The 23,323-nt window shown below is 42.2% G+C and overlaps 1 protein-coding gene across 2 annotated transcripts; it reads right to left on the bottom strand.

Annotated features, from left to right (window-relative positions):
• Positions 1-7,496: 7,496 nt before the first annotated feature.
• On the bottom strand, positions 7,497-22,234 carry LOC119821614 (leukocyte-associated immunoglobulin-like receptor 1). 2 transcript variants are annotated; one of them, XM_038340751.2, is made up of 8 exons: positions 22,048-22,226; positions 15,500-15,535; positions 14,018-14,344; positions 9,206-9,325; positions 9,069-9,111; positions 8,946-8,983; positions 8,708-8,757; positions 7,497-8,311 (listed from the first exon to the last, which is right to left on the bottom strand). In XM_038340751.2, the coding sequence occupies exons 1-8, from the start codon at positions 22,079-22,081 to the stop codon at positions 8,165-8,167; spliced, it is 795 nt and encodes a 264-aa protein (XP_038196679.1). In that variant the 5' UTR covers positions 22,082-22,226; the 3' UTR covers positions 7,497-8,164. The 2 variants fall into 2 exon arrangements, with proteins under 2 accessions (XP_038196679.1, XP_038196680.1); XM_038340752.2 differs by lacking the exon at positions 15,500-15,535 and having other exon boundaries at positions 22,048-22,234.
• Between the last annotated feature and the right edge of the window lie 1,089 nt (positions 22,235-23,323).

A 23,323-nucleotide genomic window follows, 5' to 3' on the forward strand; every position in this document is an offset into this window, starting at 1 on the left:
TCATGTTTGTGTGTTACTCATGGCATTTATTGCATGCTTCTGCTACTGTTATGAGAGGGGTTTGGAATATTTTACCACACAGTTAGCGCATGCTATATGGTTGCAGTGCCGGTCTGGCTCATTGGCACTGTCAGTCTTGGGGATACTTGGTTTAGGGCTATGTGTTTGGGTAGCCATGGACGGGCAATATTTTGGGGGCAGGATGCAACCTAAGACAGGGAATATTAGAGGGTTATTCCCCATGGCAGGCAAGGTATTCCACTCAAAGTAATAAGACAGGCACCTTTTATTTTATAAAATAAAATAGGGGGAGTTCTTGTTATCTAGCTGCCCTCATTCCCCTTGACCGACAGGGAAACTTCCTTGCGGTCTGTAATTGACAAGAATGTTTGTGTTCTTTCTGTCCTGAGGTTTTCCACAGAAGCAGTAAAGGTATAAAAGGTCGGGGCAAAATAATGGTTGCTTTTCTTCCACCTGAAAAGAAGCCTCCGTGTGTGTGTGTGTGTGTGTGTGTGTGTGTGTGTGTGTGTGTGTGTGTGTGTGTGTGTGCAGTGGAATGGAGATGATAATGATGATGCCATAAGAAAAAAATCACATGGCTGGACCTTCAAGAAACAGCTTGACCCAGTAAACAATGCCAGAAGGGCAGACACTGCATTGTTCCCCTCACATGAGGTATGTTAAGTAGTCATATTCAAGCTGCACATTCTGATCCATGCCTGTAATTTCTGCACGTGGGAGGATGAGCAGAAGATCACCATGAGTGCAAGGCCAGTCTTCACTACATAGTGAGTTCCAAGCCAGTCTGAGCTATACAGCAAGAGTCTGTCTCAAAACCTATGAAGTAGTTAAAGAAGTCAAATTCAAGTCTGTGAGATGCCTGGCCAGCAAGGAAACCTGATTCTCTACCAGAAGATCCATCATTGGGGTGAGTGAGTGCCTGACCCTCAGCAGCCTCAGTGCCTGGAGACAGAGCACAAACATTCCTCAACCCCCTACACTTCCTGTTCTTCCTGCAAGAGCTATTCTCCCGGGTTAGTGCCTCTCTATTCCTGTCCCATCCCAGCTGGCACTCAGAACCTCCCCCCTTCATCCTCCCCTTTTCAGGGCCATAAAATCCCCCAGCTCAGCCTGTTTGGGCGCTGGGACCTGGTAGTGAGCACAACCAGGCAGGTGGGAGTTCCTTTGTTTCAATAGCCTGCCTGCAGCAAGGTAGGCCCTTTGTCTGTGAACTCCCAGGCCAACAAGGAGAATTGAATCTGTAAAAGAAGATCCATAGGGGATTAGTAGGAGGAAGAGATGGGCAGGCGCCAATGCAAGAATTCCTCCAACAATTTGAAAAACAACATGAAAGCACCAGAAGCCAGCAAACTTACAACAGGAGGACTTGAACACCTTAATCAAGAAGAAGTAGAAAAAATGACTTTTATGAAAGTGATAGAGTCCCTTAAACAGGAGGTGAAAAACTCCCTTAAAGAAATGGATGAGAAGAGTAACAAAAAGTTTGAAGACTTGAGTAAATCTGTAAATGATATCCTAGGAAACCAAGGAAAAACAATCAAACAGATAATGGAAACAGTGCAAGACTTGAAAACTGAAATGGAGGCAAGGAAGAAAACACAAACTGAGGGCTGGCTGGATATGGAAAATCTAGGTAAATGAACAGAGACTACAGAAACAAGCATAACCAACAGAATACAAGAGATAGAAGAAAGAATCTTAGATTCTGAAGATACCATAGAGAAAATAAACGCTCTGATCAAAGAAAACAGCAAATCCAACAAATTCTCATCACAAAACATTCAGGAAATCTGGGACACAATATAAAGATCACACCTAAGAATAACAGGGGTAGAAGAAGGAGAATAATTACAGCTCAACAGTCCAGAAAATATATTTAATAAAATTATAGAAGAAAACTTTCCCAACCTAAAGAAAGATATTCCTATAAAGGTTCAAGAAGCATACAGAACACCAAATAGATTGGATCAAAAAGAAAAAGCAGAGACAGCTGCCGGTCCCAGAGCAGTGGCCTGGGGGCCACCCAAGCAGGCAGGTGTGAGCCTGGAGCCACTAGCAGGAAGCCGAGAGGCTGTGTTGTCTCAGGCATGGGCTTAGCAAAGGAGACAAGCTGAATTGAATGCCAGTGAAGGGAACAACCAAGGCCCTGAAGGCCCACGGTTGGGGTCTCCCTGTCCCTAGAAATTGCGAAGGATTGCCGGGAGCTCAATGGCCAATCTCTTGGGTTAAAAGAGATGGTTAAGCTGGCTGAAATGGAGACACTCATGATTAGAAGCCAGTGTTGTTTGGAGGGGCTGTGCCCAGGCAGATGGAACACATGGGTCATTGTTGAGAAAGTCCTCGGTTACGATTCGTCCCCGGAGGAGCTTGGACTCCCAGACGGACCCTGGCCCTGAGTGGAAGTCTGGGGCAGGCGACTCTGTCGAGTCCACGGCACCAATGTTGTTCATTCAAAAATGCTATAAAGTTCTAGGCAACAGCTGTAGGCAGGCAGAAATGCTGAAGGTCCCAAATGGTGATGGGGGCCATGTGGCAGAGGACAGCGGGCCCTGCAAGCAGCCACTCCCAAGCAGAGACGGCTGGCGCGGTCTCAGAGCAGTGGCCTGGGGGCCACCCAAGCAGGCGGGTGTGAGCCTGGTGGGACCAGAGCCACTAGCGGGAAGTGCTAGTGGGTCCCAGTGCCAAACTGCAGCACAGTTTGCGGTGGGGGGTGGGGGTGTGGGGGTGTGTGGACATGGGGCAGGTAAAAGGCACATAGACACAGTAGGCAGGCGTAGAAGGCGTAGAACTGGACATTTATTACTTAGAGGAGAGGGGGGGACAGAGAGAGAGAGGGACAGAGAGACAGAGAGACACGTGTGCCCACGCCAAGGGACAGAAAGGGAGAGATTCAAGATGGCAGCCAGAGGGGTGGGGTGGGGTCGCTGGGAGTGGGCATGCCTTGCCCCTTAAATGGCCAGAAGAATAACAAACATGGTACCAATAACGAGGATTTAAAAAATCAGATATGAGTGGAGGAGAAACCTGCAAAGTTTAGAGTATGTTTGGATGAGGAAACTAATGAGTTAAAGTGGGTTATAATCCTTCCTCAAATCTGCATGACTCCCATCTAATGTGGTCATTGATGGGGAGGGGTTAAAATCCTATAGATATGACTCACCATCCTGCATGATGGTCGGCTGGCCCAGGAAGAACACTGAAAGAGAAATCCCAGTGAGAAAAACATCCACTGCTCAGCTTCCTTCAAATGTGATCACGGGTCAGAGAATAAGGGTGACATGATACCTGCAAACTTTAATCAGTGTTGCCTCTCAATGAGGCAGTCTACTCTGTAGTAGAGTCCTGACAAGGCCCAGGGCACCTCATAGCCAACGCCATTGGATTCACTCTGCCCCCAATTTTTATGACACACTGGAAATCTCAGGTGTCCTCGTGTTTGGCTCCGGACAATAGGCTGGTGGATGCCTGTGGGGCTGAATGCACTTCTGGGCTAGAGAATGAATTGAATCTTAGACCTATGTCTCCCACCCTTCCTGTTTCTCTGATCTGTCTTCATTCACATACTCAATGAGAACCAAGATGGAGATGGGATGCAGTGGGGGCATTGTCCAATGTCTCAGCCTGCTCTGTGTCTGTCCTGTGGTAGAACAGACTCTTCACTCAGGCAGAGTGAGCATACAAGCCTACATATCACAGGAAGGGAGGTGCTAAAATCCATTGGAACTTCCCCAAGTGAGTTACAGAAATTCCTGGTTTCATAGATGGATATATTGCACAAGTAGGTTGAAGTAATGTCTATATTAAACTTAAATACTGCTGACTTGTTATAGCTGAATACATCTACACAGAGTATATAATTGGTGCACTGTTACATAAATAATCAATAACTATCTTGATATATGATGAGTGGCAAAATAAGAAAGGATTAATAACAAATGAATGATGAATCATTGGAGAGAGGAATGATGAATGGATAGGTAAAAATGATGTGTGTGTACATATATATATGAGCATGCATTTTCATGGATAATTTAGGGGGTTTGCATGGGTATGTAGATAGTGTTATGTGGATGGATGAATGGAAAGTGATTGATGCATGGAAGTTTGTTGGATGGATGGATGGATGGATGGATGGATGGACGGACAGACGGACGGATGGACAGACGGATGGATGGATGGATGGATGGCTGGATGGACAGACGGATGGACGGATGGACAGACGGATGGATGGATGGATGGATGGATGGATGGATATCAGAGTGGATGAATTTATTGGTGGGTGGATGAATAAATGGATGCTAGTAACATAAGAGGGATAGAATAGGGACAAAAACCTTCCTGATTAAACTCTAAAAAACTCATGTTCTCATGTGACACATTTTTCTCTCTGCAAAGAGAAAGCTATACATCTTACTTATGGCTGAATATATTATCATAGCTATCACGTAAATGAAGGAAGCTAGAAAGACAAATATTACATGATTTTAATCATTTATGTAATCAAGAAAAAAGTCATAAAATATTTTTATTATTGTGGAGAAATAGATGAAAGGGGGAATAATGAAAGCAGTGGGATGAATATGATAAGAGTGTGTTATATGTGTGGATAAGTGTCATAAAAATCCTATATTTGTATAATTAATAAATGATAATTAGATGTATTGTTTTATCTAACGTACTTGCATATCACAAGGTTATTAGACACATGGAGAACTCATTCCTGGTTTATCTTCTCTAAGATGAGTTCCCCCTGTATTAACAAACTGGCCCTCCATGCTTCCCACTTCTTTAACCAAAGATAGAGATTGTGACCTTCAAATATCCTATTATGAGCTGGGAGCCATTGTCTGGAAACCCAAATGCACTGAGACTCTACTGGGCATGTGCTAATGGGAAGAACTTTTGAACTGCCCAGTTTAAAAACACCACGATGGATCTGATAAAATGACTTTTTCTCTTTTACAACCGTGCTGCACCTCCTGTGGTCCATTTATGGCACAGAACAAGAACTCAGAGTATGCAGCGGGGTAACCTTGTAGTCTCTCCCCAAACCACTTTTTCACCCATCAATTCCTCATTTTCCTTGTCTGAGAGACTTTGTCTGTTTTCTCCCAGAGGACCTCATGTCCAAGATGCCTAAGGTCTCAGGGTTGTCACTAAGGTATAAGGTCTTCTTTTAGTGGATCTCTGGGGTCTTGAACTGGGTCTCTATCCAATGGTTTTCTGTCCCTTCTTTCTCATTTTCATCAAACCTGGAGATATTTCTCAGTGGGTGAACTTTCACTTTGTCCTAGAGGTAAAGGGATCTATGAGCATCTTCTTCTGCCTTTGTAGGCAGATGGCATCTCTCATTCAAGGAGACCAGTGGTTCTATATGCTTCTGGAAAATTGGGAAGTGGGGCTTCAGTTGACTACTTCTCTCCCCTGCCTACTCTAACCCACTAAGGTGTTCCTGCCTAGCATCACCTGCAGAGGGTGCTCCAATGAGGCCTTTCTTGACTTGGGAGTTACCTGTAATTGGTCCATGTGCCAAGTGGCTAGAGGTTCAAGAAGAAAAGGTCAAAACGAAGTATGCTTCACTTTTATAACCCGCCCTTGCTCTCTACTCATTCCCTCTTTGCTTCCTTGCTTCCCTCCCTTCCTCTTTCCTTCCCTCCCTCCCTCCCTCCCTCCCTCCATCCTTCCATCAATTCCTCCTTACTTCTCTCAAAAAAGGAAACTGTCCTCCTTATATGCAATTTCTGTCCTGCCTTCCCAGAAGCCTTGCTACATGTACTGGCTGAATGAGACATGGTTCTACTCAGCATTTGTGGGGGCTCCACAGGTACTCTCTGTCCATGCTGCTGTCTCTGTTAAGAACAACTCTGACATCTGGGCACCTCTCTCCACATGACTTTGGCAGAACCTCCAGGGAACACGTTGAAAATTAATAACAGACACACAGGGAAGGCAAAGGTTGTGAGACTATTTTGCCTGCATGTATTGTCTGTGCATAGTGTGCATGCTAGTTGCCTGCAAAATCAAAAAAAGGTGTCAAATCCCCTGGAACTGGAATTAGAGATGGTTCTGAGCCACCATATGGGTGCTTAGAATCAAACCCAGGTCCTCTACACTACATCTGTGCTTTTAACCACTGAGCAACCTTGCCAGCTCAGATTATGATGATTTTATGTGTGTGTGCAATTTTCCCTTCAAGAGAGAATTTCTTATTGTGTTCTTTGCAGGGGAAGGATGTTTGTTTTAACAAACAACCACACTGAAACTGTTTCTTTTTGTTGTTGTTGTTTTGTTTCTTTTGTTTTCTTTCAGCTCAGTATGTGCTTTGAAGATGCACCATCAAGATAAAAAGTAAGTTGGAATAATACATAATATAACAATAATTTTTTTAAAAAGATGAGACACTATTATCTCCTAGTGATCCTCTGAATATTTTACTTTTCTTTTCTCTTCTTTTCTTCTTAACAAAATAAATAAAATAAAATAAAATAAAATAAAAACACCACATTGAAGTTGGACAAAGAAAACCAACAAAGGAAAGGAGCCCAAGAAAAAGCACAAGAATCAAAGATCCACTCATTGAAATACTCAGGAGATGGATAAAAACATTAAACCGAAAGCCATAATAAATATGCAGAGGACCTGGTACAGACCTCTGCAGGCCCTGTTCATGCTGCTTCAGTCTCGGTAAGTTCATATGAGTATCTTTCTTTTTTAGTTAGTATTTTAATTTATTTTTGAAATTGTCACAGATATAAAAACTTAGTGTGTTTGGGTCTTATCTGCCTCTCAAATAAATGCCTCTCTCAACTCCTCAGGAGCTCTACCATTTATTATTTGTCTCACTCCAGACTTGATGTCTTTTGCAGGGAAGTGGGCTTTTTTTGAGACAGGTTCTCACTATGTGGCTTTGGCTGGCCTGGAACACACTATGTAGACCAGGATGGCCTAAAATTCACAAAGACCTGCCTGCCTCTGACTCCTAGAGTAACAAGAGTAAAGGTGTGTGCCACCGTGCCCTGCAATGTCCCCTTTCTAAATTACTAGTGTTGGTTGTTGTTGCTGTTAATAGCTCTCTAAGTCTAATTAGTGCTGACCATATTTGCATGGGTGTGGGAGTATTGAGCCTGACCCTGTGTGGGGAAGAGACACTGACAAATAGCATCTAATAGTGATTCAGTGTTCTCCTGCTCCATGTGCACGAATACACTCATATACAAGTGTGTGTGTGTGTATGCATATTTGCATGCCTGTGTGACCTTGTGTGTAAGTGTGTATAGGTACGACTGCTTTGTCCACTCTTAGCCTCTCCTCCCCTCTGATTCCTCTTTCCTCTTCCAAACAGTGACCCAAAGTTCAATCATCAGTGACTATGTCAGGCCATCCAGTGGGAGGCGGCAGCTGTGCTATTTGTGCTGATGGCTACAAACACAATGGCACACCAAACCCTGATAGTACACACTTGAGTATTCACAGTCTTAGTCTGTACATATATTTTAATCAAAAAAGAAATCATAAGCACCCGTTGTAGCCCCCATTTCTCCCCTCATTTCTGAAACCAATAAAGGCAGAATTTTGGTTCTCAGGGGCTGTGTGTTTGAGACCCGCACAAATTGTAGATGTTCCATCTTCAGAAATACCCATGATGCGCCCTTGATGTTCCATCTTCAAAACTTCCCATGATGCATCCCATGAAGCCTGATGCCGAGAAGCATCTTATCTCTCAGCTGCATGAGTACAACCCAGCCAGAGTCAGCAGGGGATCCAAGGAAGCCTTAAGAGTTCACTGGGCTCATTGCAAAATGGGGGTGTAGCAGGAAAGAAATCATGCTCTTCATTAAATAATCTGGGCTATGGAAGGGTCTGTAGAAATGAGTAAGGGGCTCTAACTGTGTCTGTGAAAACAACTAGGTGATTGTAAAGGGGCTTTGAAGCTTACCTCAACATGGTCTTTCCAAGAACTGATACTATCACCTACACAATACAACTCCTAGATGGGGAACAGGGGCTTCCAGGGTCCAGTTTCTGCCTCAAGCAGGGCTGGTTGACTAGCTTTCCACACCAGGTTGATTCCAAAAGAAGCCCTTGAATGGCCACTTTGGGTTTTTCCAATAGTGACTATGCGTGTCTCCAGGTGTGCCCAGGCTCAGCGTCTGATGATGGCTGCATATGTGCTGGACTCAGTCATGGTTTCTGTGCTCCGTGGGGTCACATCTCCAGCTGTTTTCTGTGTGAGGGCATGATGGTCCAGCTGGGCATATGTCACCTCCAGAAGACCTCCTGCATCAGGGATCTAAGAGAGAGAGGCCCAGGAGAGTTAGAGTGGCTATGGGGGTGGAAGTGCTGAGGAGTTGGAAGTTACCTGCAATGGCTCTATGAATTATAGTTATGGTATCCTGTGGTTCCCTCCCAATGGTGTTCAAGTGGGATTACATTACTCGTAGACATGGCAGAAGTAATTTTTCTTATCTTGGATGTTCTCTCTGGGGAAAGTTAGCTGCTGTGGAGAGCTCTCCTGTCTGTAGCCATTGAAATATGTCAATCGGGTCAAGGCCTGAGGTGGCAACAGAATCTCTCTGAATTCTTCTGCTTCAAGGTTCATTACACAAGAGTCTGAAGCCTTGTTATTAAGCTGATAATTTGGGAGCATTTTGTTAGTTAGCACTAGATGATGACTACAAAAACCTACCAAGGTTTCTGTTCTTTTGTCCTCAGGAAGCAAGTCATCTGTGACTATGTCTATAGAAAAGAAGACATAGGATAAGTTCTCTTTGGTGGATACTAGAAGACAATATGACCACATTATATCTCATCCCATCTAGAACCCTCTATTATGTTCCTGAATGTTTTCCTTCCCCGATGTTTTCCCTTCCCCATTGCTTCCCAGTGAACTAGGTAACCCCTTCCTTTCTCCTCACATTCCTTACCTGGTGTGCTCTCCAGGCCATTAATCACTAGGCTGAGCCTAAGGGGAAAGGATAGATGAATGTTGGAGACTGGTTGGAGGCAAAGGACTGGGCAGGACATGGGAGTCATTCCTGGTGTCTCACCTCTTTTGTGGCCTGTGCTCCTGGCTCTTGCTCTTTGGGAGCCCTAAGAATAGTTAGTAGCCCACGTTTAGGAAGGAGGTCTTATTTGCAGTACTCCCACCAGCCAACCAAAGCCAAGTGTCACAACAGATACATACCCTGCTTTTTCTGATGGTGGCTATGGAAGCAGAAGAGAAGGAAGAGGAGAAGGCAAAGGAGGAAGACCACAGCGACCCCAATGAGGATATAAAGGTTGTTTGTCTTCAGCCAAGATGTGTCTAGGAAAGATGGTAACCAGGTTAACAGCAGCATGCATTTATTGAATGTCCACTGCATAGCACACACATACTGGGTGGTGTTCATGAATGTGTTAATATGTAAATTTTCACATGCATAGTAGCTGGAAACATTTAATCATTATCCTCATGTTACCCATCAATAATATTGACCTTCCTTGTGCTCTGGAACACACTAGCCACTGGTAGAGTCATTTAATGACTCAGCAGCCACATGTAGCTAACATCCACTATGGTTCCCACATATAAGAGCCCTCACCTCGTGATTGAAGTCGTGAAGGAGAACATTGTCCAGCACACTATGTAGAGCTTTGCTGTGACTGACAACCAACAAGAAAGGAAGCAGGGCTCCCTCAGCACAGTCCGACTTGGGCTCCCACTGAAGTCAATAATCCTCATCTCTATATGTTCCTCAGGGTAGCCACTGACAGGAAGGAACTCAGTCCCAATGTTGTCTTGTTGCCTGGTTCCCTGCAGACAATGCTGCCCTTGCAGCATTTAGTGTCCATCCTTTCCTCTCCTATAGCATTCACCTTTCTCCATCCATTCACTCACTTTACCACCTCACGGGCAACCACCCAAGGTGGAACCCACCTGTTCCTCAGGCAGACTATTTAATGTCCTTTAAAGAAAGTCAGATAATATCCCTTTAGAGGTTCTTCCCTTAACACCTGGCCCATGTCCAACTCAGGGCCCTACCTGCTATTCTGTCCTTACCATGTATCTTATTGCAATTTAATTATACACATTGTATGCACGGTCATGATATATTTATAGTTATATATTCCATATGCAAACAGAGTCACACATGCCATGTCATGATGTTACTACAATTAACCATGGACCTTTGGTAAGATCGTAACTGAGCTGAAACCTTTCTGTGTCCTTGCAGCTTTGTACCTGCCCTTAAGTTTTGGTTGCCTTCAGCATTCAGAATAGCATTTGTGCAGGACTGCAGTCTAGAAGTTGCTTGCTCTATATACCATACGGTCAGGTGTGTAGGGGACTCTGCCTTCTAAGCTGGCTTAAATAAGATCTTGTTCACACTATGACACAATGGGCTACCATTGATGTATTTCTCAGAACACAGGTGTCACACGACCACATGGCCTATGGACATATATCTCAGAACAAAGGACCACTCTTAAGTGACAGTTGGCGATATATTCATATGTAATGTAAATAAGCACAGCTAAGGGGCTGTAGGTATGGATCGAGAAATAAAGCATTTGGTATGCAAGAGTAAGGACCAGTGTTTGGATCCCCAGAACCTACAGCAAAAGTCAAGTGGACATGACAGGCAGAATGTAATCCCAGTGTACAGGAGACAGAGAAAGGGAATCTGTTGAGCAATCTGGCTAACCAGACTAGCTGAAACAGTGAACCTTGGGGTCAGTCAGAGATTGCACCTCAATGTGGAAGGTGGAGAACACTCCAGAAAGACAGTCAGCATCAGACATGGACCTACACACACATAGAAGCATATATGTGAGCCAGCACCCGAGAACATGCAGTACACAACATGTATTCCTATACAAAAAAGTCAGAAAGCAAATTTGAAATAAAATATTACTTTCTATCACATAAATTAATATATAAATAACATATATGTTATCTTCCAAACACAAATTATACATTGCTGTCCTAATAAATGATGTGTACGTATATTGTGTTATACTAATAAATGATTTCTGTTAAGCTATAAATTACAAATATGAAATAGCATGTGATACTATTTAAAATTGACTAACTTGCATTATATTCATGTGTAAAGATACATTATATTGTTACATCAGTAATATTGCTTATTTTAATTATAAGAAAATTACATAATTCAATATAAATTTAGCTTTAGATCTGAAATTTTAACGTATTTCTATCATTCATTCCTATCATCTCTCCAGTATGCCCACAACGGCAGGGCCATTTTTCTTCCCCTGCTGTGAGTGTCTAGTTTGACTCAGTATCCAACTGGTGTATTTAAAACAAGAGAATATTTGTTTAAAAAGTCAGAAACAGGATGGTGATCCAGTATGTTCAGCTAGGAAACTCATCATGACATGTCCCACCACAACAGCACAGAAAAGGGCTCCGCCAGAAAAATCACCTTGCTACTCTAGATATTCCCATGCTCTATGTCGCTGTCCACCATGCCAGCTGCCTGAACTCAGAGGTTGGCCTCACAGTAGCACAGCCTAGATCAGAGAGACCACGATGACTCGGGGCCACATCTCCTCTCTACATGGTTGTAACCATGGCACTCAGGGAGCAGCACAATCTGACAGCTTGAGACACAAGGAGTGAAAAAGCACATTTCACATCCCACAGCAGCTCAGACTGACTGCTTTTCACAAACCATGCCCTTCCCGTGGCACTTTCCTCACAGGAATCCTTCCATCTTTGTCAGGCACAGACAGTGAAAAAGTTCCTTTAGCTGGTATGGAGCCTGCGCTGGAGAGGAATGACCTCATCTACAGGATTGTACAGAGTAATGGGAACTGAAGAGATGGCTCAGTGGGTAAGAGCATTGTCTGCTTTTCCAAAGGTACTTAGTTCAATTCCCAGCAACCACGTGGTGGTTCACAACCATCTGTAAGGAGATCTGGCTCCTGGTCAACCTTCCTCATTATCTTAGATCAGGGAACACCAAAAAGGAGAGGAGAAGAGGAGAAGGGGAGAGGGGAGGATAACGTGAGGGAATGGGATAGTCAAAATGGGGGAAGAACAGAGACAGCAAGGAAAGAGATATCTCAATTGAGGGACCCATTATGGGGCTAGCAAGAAACTTGGCACTAGAGAAATTCCCAGGAATCATCACAAGGATGACCCCAGTTAGGACCCTAAGCAATAATGGAGAAGATGCCCAAACTAGCCTTGCCCTGTAGTCAGATTGATGACTATTTTAAATATCATCATAATTGATGAGATAAAAGCAGAGGCAGAGACCCTCATCGGAGCACTGGGCTGAGCTCCCAATGTCCAGTCCAAGAGTGGCACTGGAGTGGTAATATGAGCAAAGAGGTCAAGACCATGATGGGGATACCCACTGAGACATCTTACCAGAGCTAATGGGAGCTCACCAACTCCAGCGGGACAGGGAAGAATGGATCCTTCTAACTAGGACCAAACTAGACCCTCTAAATGTGGGTGACAGTTGTATGGCTGGGGCAGACTCTGAGGTCACTTTCTGTGGGACCAGAATTTATCCCTACTGCTTATTCTGACTTTTTGGAACCCATTTTCTATGAATGGATACCTTGCTCAGCCCAGATATGGCGGGGAGGGTCTTGGTCCTTATTCAAAGCAATGTGCCTTACACTCTCTGAGAAGTGGATGGGGGTGGGGTGGGGGAAAGATGGAGAAAACTGGAGGAGGGGAGGGAGTGGGAACTGGAATTGGTATGTAAAATGAAAAAATTGTTTTTGTTCTAAAAATAAAATTAATTTAAAAAAAATTTAAAAAAATGTAATGAGGCTCACACCACAAAATGGCAGCATAGACTCATAGAAAACTGAGGGCTGGGGTGTCGCTGCTGGAACTGCTTCTCTCCTGGAGTCTTCAGATCTTGGTATCCTTGACCAAGAACGTTAATTTATTCCATATTTAAAATAGTAGGGTTGCTGGGCATGGTGGAGATATGTCGTTAATCCCAGAACTCAGGAGGAAAAGGCAGGAGGAGTTCTTTGAGTTCAAGGCCAGCCTGGTTAATGTAACAAGTTTCAGGACATCCAGGGTTATAAAGAGAGATCCTATCTCAAAATTAAACAACTAGAAACAAAACAAAAGAAGGAAGAGAAGAAAAATATTATTAATGACACCTTGATGGCTGGCTCCAAAATCAGAACATCAACCCAGCAGATAACCTGTAATAAACTATAACACCAGCAATGAGGCAGGGTGAAGGATTGGGAGCTGATGAGGAGAGATATGTACGCCCCTTCTCCATCCTAAGTATTGATACAAAAGTGGTGATTGGCTCCATCACTCAGCCACAGGCCATGAAAAAGACCTGAAATGACAAGACAGGGAAAACTGAAAACATGGCCCCTCCTAAATCATTCTGTTAGATATTGGTCCTTTCTTCTGTTCCTCACTCACTAACTCTGCTTGACCTCACAGAATAAGCACTGAGCAGCTCCTAGGAAGATGTGGGAATACATGGACATGGACTAGAACATTTTCTGTATGCTGACTCCAGACATTTTGGGGCCTGACCTCACACAGACTATTACATATGAGAGAACCCACAAAAGAATAATCCAGACCTGTCCACCAACCTTCTCTGGACCATATTGCCTGCCTAGTAAGATGGTATCACTCCAGAGGAGATATATTCCTGCAGTCACCACAGGCTTGAACTCAGAGGAAAACCAGGATAAATCACCATGCCCAATGAAAAAACATGCATCACCTTGAGAGAAGTCTACTCCCACCATTGATGGGGCTTAGTCAGTAATCAGTAGTCAAGAACAACTCAGTGGTCTACCTGTAAGACTGTATCCAGTTATTCATGGTGTCTGGTAAGACTAAAGCTCCTGAAATCTGGGGTTTAAGGATAGATGAGATCTGTGCTGAAGGAGGTGGAAAGGGGATGCATTAGGATTAGAAGAAAGCAGGGGAAGTTGAAGCAGGGGAGAGAACTTAGGGTTAGAGTTCAGAGACCTAGAAACTAACCTGAGGTCACTCCTGGGACTGGGTCAGAAGTGTGGGTGACATCTTCACTGGTCACTTTCAGCTCCAGAATCTCACTGCGTTGGGACCACATAGGCCCTTTTTGATAGAGACACTGATAAGATCCAGCAGTGTCTTCATTTACTGGGCCAAGCTGGAATATAGCCGGTTTTTGAGAAGGCAAATCATTCTTATTCATTATTTCTTTGCCATGCTTCTCCAGACGCAATGTATCATATTCTCTAGGGCTTGTGCACACAATCTTTACAAAATGTCCTTGGGGAATCTCAGGGCCTGGATCAGCCAAAATGGAAGGACTCGGCAGAGATTCTAGGAGAGAGAAAGAGAGCAGGAATCTCACTGCACATGGTGCAGACATTGTCATAATACAAAACCAACTGAGGCATACCATTTTGTACTCTTACCAAATTTAGAGTTCTCCATTATCAAAGTGAAGCTTTATAACATCCCTTCTTTCAACATGCATATGAATGCTTACCACATGACATTAAGGAACCTAAGTCTGAGCATGTGGTGGGTCTAGCAATGATTCATCCGAAGAAATCTCAGAACGTCACAGACTGGACTTGTCTGCTACAGAGCCCACTGCCTCCCTGGGAACTGCCTTATTCCAGGGACCCGTGATTTTTCTGTCTTTATCTCCACCTTCTTTCCAGGGTGTTATTGGGGCTTTAAAATCTCACCTGCTTCAAACTGTCTGAATGTAAGGGCATCCCCATAAAAATCACAGATAATTATACTTATGTCAAGAGACAAATTTAAAATGCTCATACTTACCATGTTCAAGGTGATTTCTTGTACCTTGTGGAAGAGCTGGATCAAATTAATCAATATGGATAAACTCACAAACTTACCTTTTGTGACAAATTTATGAATGCATAGTTGCTAGCCATGCTGCATAATTGACTTCCTGCCCTTATCCATGTGTAATGAGATTTTGTGCCCTTAGACAAACAGTTCTTAATCCTATCTCCTTTCTTCACTTATTCTTCATATGTTTTTAATATCTTATTCATCTTCTAGGGATGCCTTATATGTTTCTATGGTTTCACACATATAAGAAACACAGTCTCTTCCATTTAAAGGTAAATTATGGGAGGGAAGGCTGATTTGAGAAAATAATTGTCTGAGAAGGTGGCAGAAAGATTATGATGAATATAAGGGTGGGCACAGGAATCTCAAGAGACAGATGAGATCAGAGTGTACTCCCTGAAGTGACACAGAAGAGATACTTGCACTGAAACCCAAGAGACAGAATATAAATATATACCATTGTTACTTGTTGATTAAAAACACTTTTAACCAAAAAAAAAAAAAACCCAAGGAAAGCAGGTGGAAAAAATGAAGAAGTGAAGTTTTCATATTTGGGAGTGTTTATGATTATAGGGGATATTCAAGGATCTCCCTCTGGGTCTCCCAGGTGCACATGATCCTCTCCAAAGCCTAACTGAAGACATGACTCACCTTGCTGAGCATTAATTGTCCATCCCAGGCACAGCACTAAAAGACAAAACCCATTAAACATTGCTTGTTTAGCAATAAAAATCTAGAAAAAAACTAGATATTGGTAGGAACATCCAGCCTCTCATGATTACCCAGTCATTCCTCTTCCATATTAATGTGATGTGGGATTACCCTCTTTATGCTGTGAATACCATTGGTTAATAAAGAAACTGTTTTGGGCCTGCACAGGGCAGAGTAGAGGTAGGCAGAGAAAACTAAACTGAATGCTGCGAGACGGAAGATGGAGTCAGGAAATGCCATGAAGCTGTCAGAGGGGAAAGGCATGAGCTGCTAGCTGGAACCTTGCTGCTGGCCACAAAGCTCATGGTGAAATATAAAATAATAGAGATGTTTTAATTTAATATGCAAGAGCTTGCTAGGAATATGCTATAATGATTGACTAAGCAGTGATTTAATTAACACCGCTTCTGTGTGGTTATTTCAGGAGTCTGGGTGGCTGGGAAACAAACAAGCAGCCTCCTACAACAAATTGGTATACCAACATGGTCAACTATTTATATCTAAAACCTGGGAAAGCTTAGAAAGCAGTCCTAGACACACACACACACACACACACACACACACACAAAAACAGTTTCATGCAACTTCTTGTTTTGTTTGCTAAAAACAAGCAGAGGCATGATTCCTTTAAGAGAGGTCTTCCTTTTTTTGTGACAACTACATAAAGCATTTTATTTAAAAAAAAAAACAAAGTTTGTTAAAAAATAAAATAAAAAGCATCCCCCGGAACATCCTGGAAGAAAACAATAAGTATAAAAGTAAATACAGAGTATTATGAAAGAAGGACAATAGAAAACTTAAAAACAACAATCCATAAAACAGAGAACAAAATGTTAATATTATCATTAAGTGTCACTTAATTTTTTAAATGAACAGGTTTTTGTTAAATTTAATCAACAGTCCTTAGAGGAACTAATGCAATAAAATAAAAATGAAATAAGGTAAGATTTGATATGTGAACTATTAAAATATAAACAATTTGAAAATAGACTAATATTAAAACTCAGGAATGAACAAAGCAGAAAACCACTGTCACAAAGATAGATGGCATGAATAAAATTATCCCTTGATCTGTTACACAAGGAAGTTCACACCCCTTTACTTTGGAATTCATGTAGAGCTCACATGCTATCTTCTACTCATATCTTCCTTCTTAAAAAAACAAAAACAAAAAAAAAAACAAATATAGAGCCAGATGTGGCTTTCTGATAAATGGTTTTTCTAACAGCAAACGGAGGCACGACTCCTTTGAGAGACGGTTTCCTTGGCTCTGTGCTAGCTGCTAGTGAGCACAGCTCTTTTAAGAGCTCCCCCACCAATGCTACCTAACACTTAAATGGGGCTTATAAGTAGCAGGCTGTGCACTACTTGGTGACATCGTGAACCCAACAACTTTCCAGAGCTGGGGTGGTAAATGTGGCTCCTGCCAATACCTCCATTGTGAAGCTAAGTTCTCAAAGAACTAAGGGGAGGAGGAGCCACCAATGCCATGCACTAAACTGAACCATGAGGGGATACTAATATAGCTGTTTAAGTTTCTTCTCACATGATCAAAAAAACAGTACAGATGCTTAGTAAAGACAGATCTAGACAAAAAAAAATCTCTAAACAGGTAACAGTGTGTTTAAAAATATACATAGGCTTGGGAGAGAAAAGAGAAAGGGTAGAAACAGTCAAAGATTGAAAAGTAGTTAAAAAAATAAAGACCTTTAAAAGGAATAGAGTAAAAAATATAATAAACCATGTAAAGATGGAAAATACACAGAGAGTCTGGGTTCTGTATGTTGTTGTGTTGTCTTTAGATTTTCTGACTTCTAATAAAGAAATGACAGCTGCTAGGACACAGCTGGATTAAACTAACCTAAAAAAAGAGAGAGAGAGAGAGAGAGAGAGAGAGAGAGAGAGAGAGAGAGAGAGGTCTTCCTGATTCAGCAGTAGCAAAATAAAAAATCCTTCAGTTTCAAAGCAGCGGTTTCCTGGTTCACCAGCACAAATGGCTCTGACTCTATCAGGACATCCAGCTAATGAAGCATTTCAATGGTCTCTGTGAGCAGAGTGCTACAACTTGCTTAATGGTAACATAGACCTGCTGTGTGCCTAAAAATGGGGCTACAAGCATGGCTCTCAGAGGCAGCAAACATGTCTCCACCATGTTGGACTGGGCAGAGCAAGCTGGCAGGGCCATATTGGCACTAGCCACACCCACTTAGCATTTCAAGAAGCAGTTCTGGTCAGAAAATAATTACAGATATACAATAAAGACAGATTCAGATGAAAAAGACCTCTAAATTGGTCATATTATGTTTTAAAAAATGTACATAGGCTTGGGAGAAAGAAGAGAAAGAATATAGAGAGTTATAAAAAGTAAATTATTTTAAAAAATAAAACAAAGTCTTTAAAGAGACAGAGTAAACTTGTAGAAAAAGTAATAGAATAAGAAAAATTAGCCATGTAAAGATGGAATACAATAGAAAATCTGGATTATGTATATTATTGTGTTTTCCTTAAAATTTTTGGCTGTGAAGCAGCTACATACAGAGAGACATTTCATTGTATGGACTGCTAAGCTAAGCCAAATATATATTTTAAAGGTATCCTGACTTCAGAATTTGGGTCTAAAGATTTGTTGCTTTGGAAAAGAGGGTCTGCTTTTGTTTCCACAGAAGATGAGAACCTGTGGATCAATTCCAGACTAATTTTGTTTGATGGACAAAGACCCCCTGAAAGATTGCCATAAACACCCCCCAAATACTTCACCCAACAAAAAACAGGAAGCAGTTTGGAGAGATCTATGCCCAAATTCCCAAATATTGTTTATAAATGTTTGTTTACATTTAAAGGTGGATATGCTATAGATATGAATAATTTGCTTTGGTATGGATCTTGATTTATTGACGAAAATTTAAGGACAATTTTGTTATATTTGCTCTTGATTAAGGTATTGTGTTTGTGCACCTCATTTTAAAATGTAATGTATAATTAAGAAACAGGTTAATAGAGAGTCATCTAAAATAATCAAGTTTATAAACATGTTAGCTAGGTTTTCTAGATGTACAGAGATATATTTCAGATAGACAGGTATTTTTCAACCACTTTAAAGAGCTACAGAATATGGCATTTAAAAATTTTTAATAACTTAGACTTTTCATGATAATGAGACACATCTGCTCCTGGCAGCACCAATTACTTCAAGAGGCTGATGGGCATCAAAGAAGCTCCTTACAGAGTTGGCTATCTATTTGGGCAAGAAACTGCTCTTGCCTGGAATGATTGATGTTATGCTGTATTAACTGGACATACAGGACCCACAGAGAAATGACTGCTGAACTTGCCTAAAGGTAAGATTGTCTTTAGGGGTTCCTGCTTTATAAAAGAGTCTACAAGACATTCTACAGAACATAGAAGAAAGTGACTGACAAACTGCCAATATAGGCAGAACTGTCTGAAATTTCCTGCTTCATGGAAAAGTCTGCTGGATACTATGGGCCTCTAGGCTAAAGATTGGATGCCCCAATAATACAGAAAAACTTTGTGTGACTGTCCAGGCAGCAAGATGTCTCTGTCAATTCTAGAGTTTTGGAAGTTTCTTACAATGCACTTCCTGTTATCCTTTTGTTGCCCTTGATGGAGTTGAAGAATAGATAGTTATAATTATACCTTTCCTTGGTTATTATAAAAGATAAAGTAGATATAAATATTGTAACTATAATTCTTGCTTGATACCTGTTTTGTACATGTAATTTTACTATGTTAAAATTAAAACCTTCCATTTTATTTAAACAAAACAGGAGAGGTGATGTGCAATTGCCCTTTGTGTAGTGTGAATGCCATTGGTTAACAAAGAAACTATTTTGAGCCTGTACAGAGCAGAATAGAGGTAGGTGGGGAAAACTAAACTTAATGTTGGGAAAAATAAGGCAGAGACAAGAGACACCATGTAGCCACCAGAGGGGAAAGACATGAGCTGCTAGCTGGAACCTTGCTATTAGGCCATGAGCCTTATGGTAAAATATAAAATAATAGAAATGGGTTGATTTAGTATGTAAGAGCTTGCTAGGAATATGCTGTAGTGATTGGCCAAGCAGTGATTTAATTAATACAGTTTCTGTGTGGTTATTTCGAGGGTCTTAGCAGCTGGGAAATGAACAAGCAGCCTCCTACAACATTAATGTCAGAGTATAGTCCTCCTTCTTCTTGTGAACTAACTCTTAAATATCCCCAAGGTAGAGAAAGAGACTTGACATCCCAGCTACTCAATTGAATTACATATTCACGTATTACTTGGGCTACAAAGTGAGTTCGAAGTCAGCCTGAAAACTTTAGTGAGATCATGTGTCAAAACCAAAAGTAAAATGGGGTTAATTCAGAGCCTAGCCCACTGTTTTACTTCCTTTGGCAGATGCAGGAGCAAATACAGAGACCCACAGTCAAACACTAGGTGGAGCTCAGAGAACCCCCAAGGAGAAGAAGGGTTTCAGGAGCCTGAAGTGTTGAGGACACCAAAGAATATGGCCCACAGAATCAACTAAACAGGGCTCATAGGGCCTCACAAAGACTGAAACAGAAGTCTCAGAACCTGCATGGGTCTGCCTAGGCCCTCTGTATATACATTACAGTTGCTTATCTTGGGGTTTTTGTGAAACTCCTAACAGTAGGAGCTGATGTGCCTTTAACTCTTTTGCCTGCACTTAGGACTCTTTACTCCAACTACGTTGTCGTGTCAAGCCTTGATATGAGGGTTTTCTCCTAGTCTTATTGCATCTTGTCATGCCATATTTGGTTGATATCCCTGTGAGAACTGTTCTTTTCTAAAGGGACACTGGAGGAGCAGAGGATCTGGGGAAGATGGGGTAGGTGGGGGAAATGGGAGCGATGGAAGGAGGAAACTTCTGTCAGGATGTGCTGTATGAGAGGCCCATAAAAATAAATGAAAAAAATGAGAAAAAGTACAATGAGGGCTGAGATGTACGGGAGAAAGGTTCATAAGGTCTCCACTCTTAGCTGAGAAGCTATTGAAAGTTGGTGGCTTCTGGGGAAGGGAGAGTCAATTTTCTCTAAGGGTGTGGCCAGGGTCCAGCAGATAGCCCCATACCCTTGGGTATATGAGCTGCACAAACTATATTCATTGGATTATTGTTTGTAAAAAGGAGACACAAAGTAGAGGGGGAGAGGGAACTGACGTGGTATTACAGGCAAGAATGGGATAGATATGATCAAAACATATTGCATGCACCTACAAAATTCTCAAAATGATATTTTAAATATATGTAACAGCAAAAATATATTCCTCATTATGCCCATGGATAAATGCATCCTGCACCCCTCATCTGAGAAGCTTTTATTTGCAATTGATGTAGATTAACACAGAGACATAACTGAACAAGGGGTAGAGACTAAGTTTGCAGAATGCTGAACCTTAAAGGGAGCATACACACCATACATCTCCTCCTCCCAAGACTCAGAGATAATTTAGGAAGAGGTGGTGGAAAAAGCACAAAAGCCAGAAGCAGTAGATGACATTGGGGACTACAGGGTGTCCTGAACACAGAGGGCAGCTGCACATATTAACTCATAGCATGCACAGACCTGTGTAAAACCAAGCCAGACAAAATCCCAGAACTGAAAGGAAATTTAGGCAAATTCTCCCTGTTTTAGCCTTGGAGCTAACGGGAATTCCTGGCTGCTGGAAGAGGGAGACTCGGTTTTCTTTAAGAGTGTAGCCCCTGGAATCAGAAGTAATGGAACACGCCTTTAGCATTTGAGAGGCAGAGGCAGGTGAATCTCTGTGAGTTCCTGATTTAGGCTGGTCTCCATAGTGAGTTCTAGAACAGCCAGAGCTACACAGTAAGAGAGTGTCTTTAAAAAAATGAAGAAGTACAGAAGTGCAGTCTCTAGTAAGTCAACCATGCTCCAGGGCTAGACCATGCATTCAAGAATATTCGGGGAGCACAAATTGGTAGTAAAGGTTTAAAAGAAAAAAAGAGGGACACAAAGTTAAGTGGGTAGGGAAGAGGGATTGACCTTGGAAGAGTTCAGTATGAGTCAAGTGAGGAACTCTCAAAGAACTAATAAAATTTTCTTAAGAATAAAAGAATTTCTGAACAAGTGTACTCAATAGCATGTAACATCTGTGATCTTAAAAAATAAAACGTGTATTTGGATTTAGGAGATCCGATTCTGTGGTATCGTGTTTACCTAACGTATTGAGCTCTGAGCTCAACCTCCACCACTGGGGAAACAATGTTCTCAGGTCATCTTCCCTTACAAACAGGCTCTTTCTCACTCCTTTTAAAGCTGAACTGGGCCACATGCCCCATCTCTGTTTCTAGCAATAAGTCTGTGGTGAAAACCCCAAGTAGGAGGCAGCATGGAGAGAGTCTCCTCCCAGGGGGCTCCAGAATCTGCTTGGCTGGTTTCTGGCCTGAGTGGGAAATAGACTCCCTTCCCCAAATCACCTACCCCATCCCTCCACTTGTCCCGGGACTCACCGAGGGCCACCACTGTGGCAGAATGAAGTGACATGACTTAAGCTTCCGCAGTCTGCCGGGTCTGGAGCTGAAGCCCTGCAGTGGACACAGAGGCAGGATGTGGGGGCTGGGGCTCATTACAAGGTTTCTCTATTAGTTTCCTCACATGAAGAGGAAGAGGTTTCTCCTCTGAGCTTTCCACGCTTTCCTTCAGTCGCTGACTCTTTGAGAAGGGTTCAGATTCTAAAAAATACAGCAAGCCTCTGAGTTCAGGTGCAATCAAACTCATTCCTCAACATGTTCGTCTTGCTATAAATACGTGAGTCATAGAAGTATAAGATTTACACATCAGTCTTTATTGTAGAACTGAATGACCATTGGTCTTTGGGATGGGCATTTCAACACCCAAAACTCACATTTCCTAATTTATAAAATGAAAATCATTAAGCCTTCACTGAATGTTTGATGTTATGGTCTCTGGAAGAGCCTAAACAGATACTTGACGTGTTAAATATGCCCTGCTACAGATAATAGCCTTTAGTATTAAATAATATTGGTGTGTGTGTGTGTGTGTGTGTGTGTGTGTGTGTGTGTGTGTTTGTGTGTAGCAGTCAGAGGACAAAGTTGGTTCTTTCATCCTACTAAATAGGTCTTGGGGATGGAACTTGATTTTTCAGGTTTGGAAGCAAGCATTTTTACCCACTGAGCAATCTCACTGACCCAGATGATATTTTTAAGATTTATTTTTATTTTATGTGCATTGGTGGCTCACCTGGTATCTGTGTGAGGGTGCTGCTTCCTCTGAAATTGGAGTTGCAAACAGTTGTGAGTTGTCAGGTGGATGTTGGGAACTGAACCTGGGTCCTCTGGAAGAGCAGCTAGTGCTCTTTTAACCACTAAACCATCTCTCCAGCCTCAGATGATATTTTTAAAAGATAATAAATATTGCCGGGCGGTGGTGGCGCACGCCTTTAATCCCAGCACTCGGGAGGCAGAGGCAGGCGGATCTCTGTGAGTTCGAGACCAGCCTGGTCTACAAGAGCTAGTTCCAGGACAGGCTCCAAAGCCACAGAGAAACCCTGTCTCGAAAAACCAAAAAAAAAAAAAAAAAGATAACAAATATTGCCAGAAATAGAGAAATTGGATCTTTTTCATGCTCTTAACAGGAACCCAGGGCCCCAACTGTTATGAGAAAAGCTGCCTCTGAAAGAGTGAGTCAGAATCATTTTCGGGGACCTGAGGCCCTCCTTTCATGCCACTGGTGGAAAAAAAATGTGTAAATCAGAGGGAAGAAAGC

This window comes from Arvicola amphibius, chromosome 8 (assembly GCF_903992535.2).
Source record: "Arvicola amphibius chromosome 8, mArvAmp1.2, whole genome shotgun sequence".
Lineage (NCBI taxonomy): Eukaryota > Metazoa > Chordata > Mammalia > Rodentia > Cricetidae > Arvicola > Arvicola amphibius.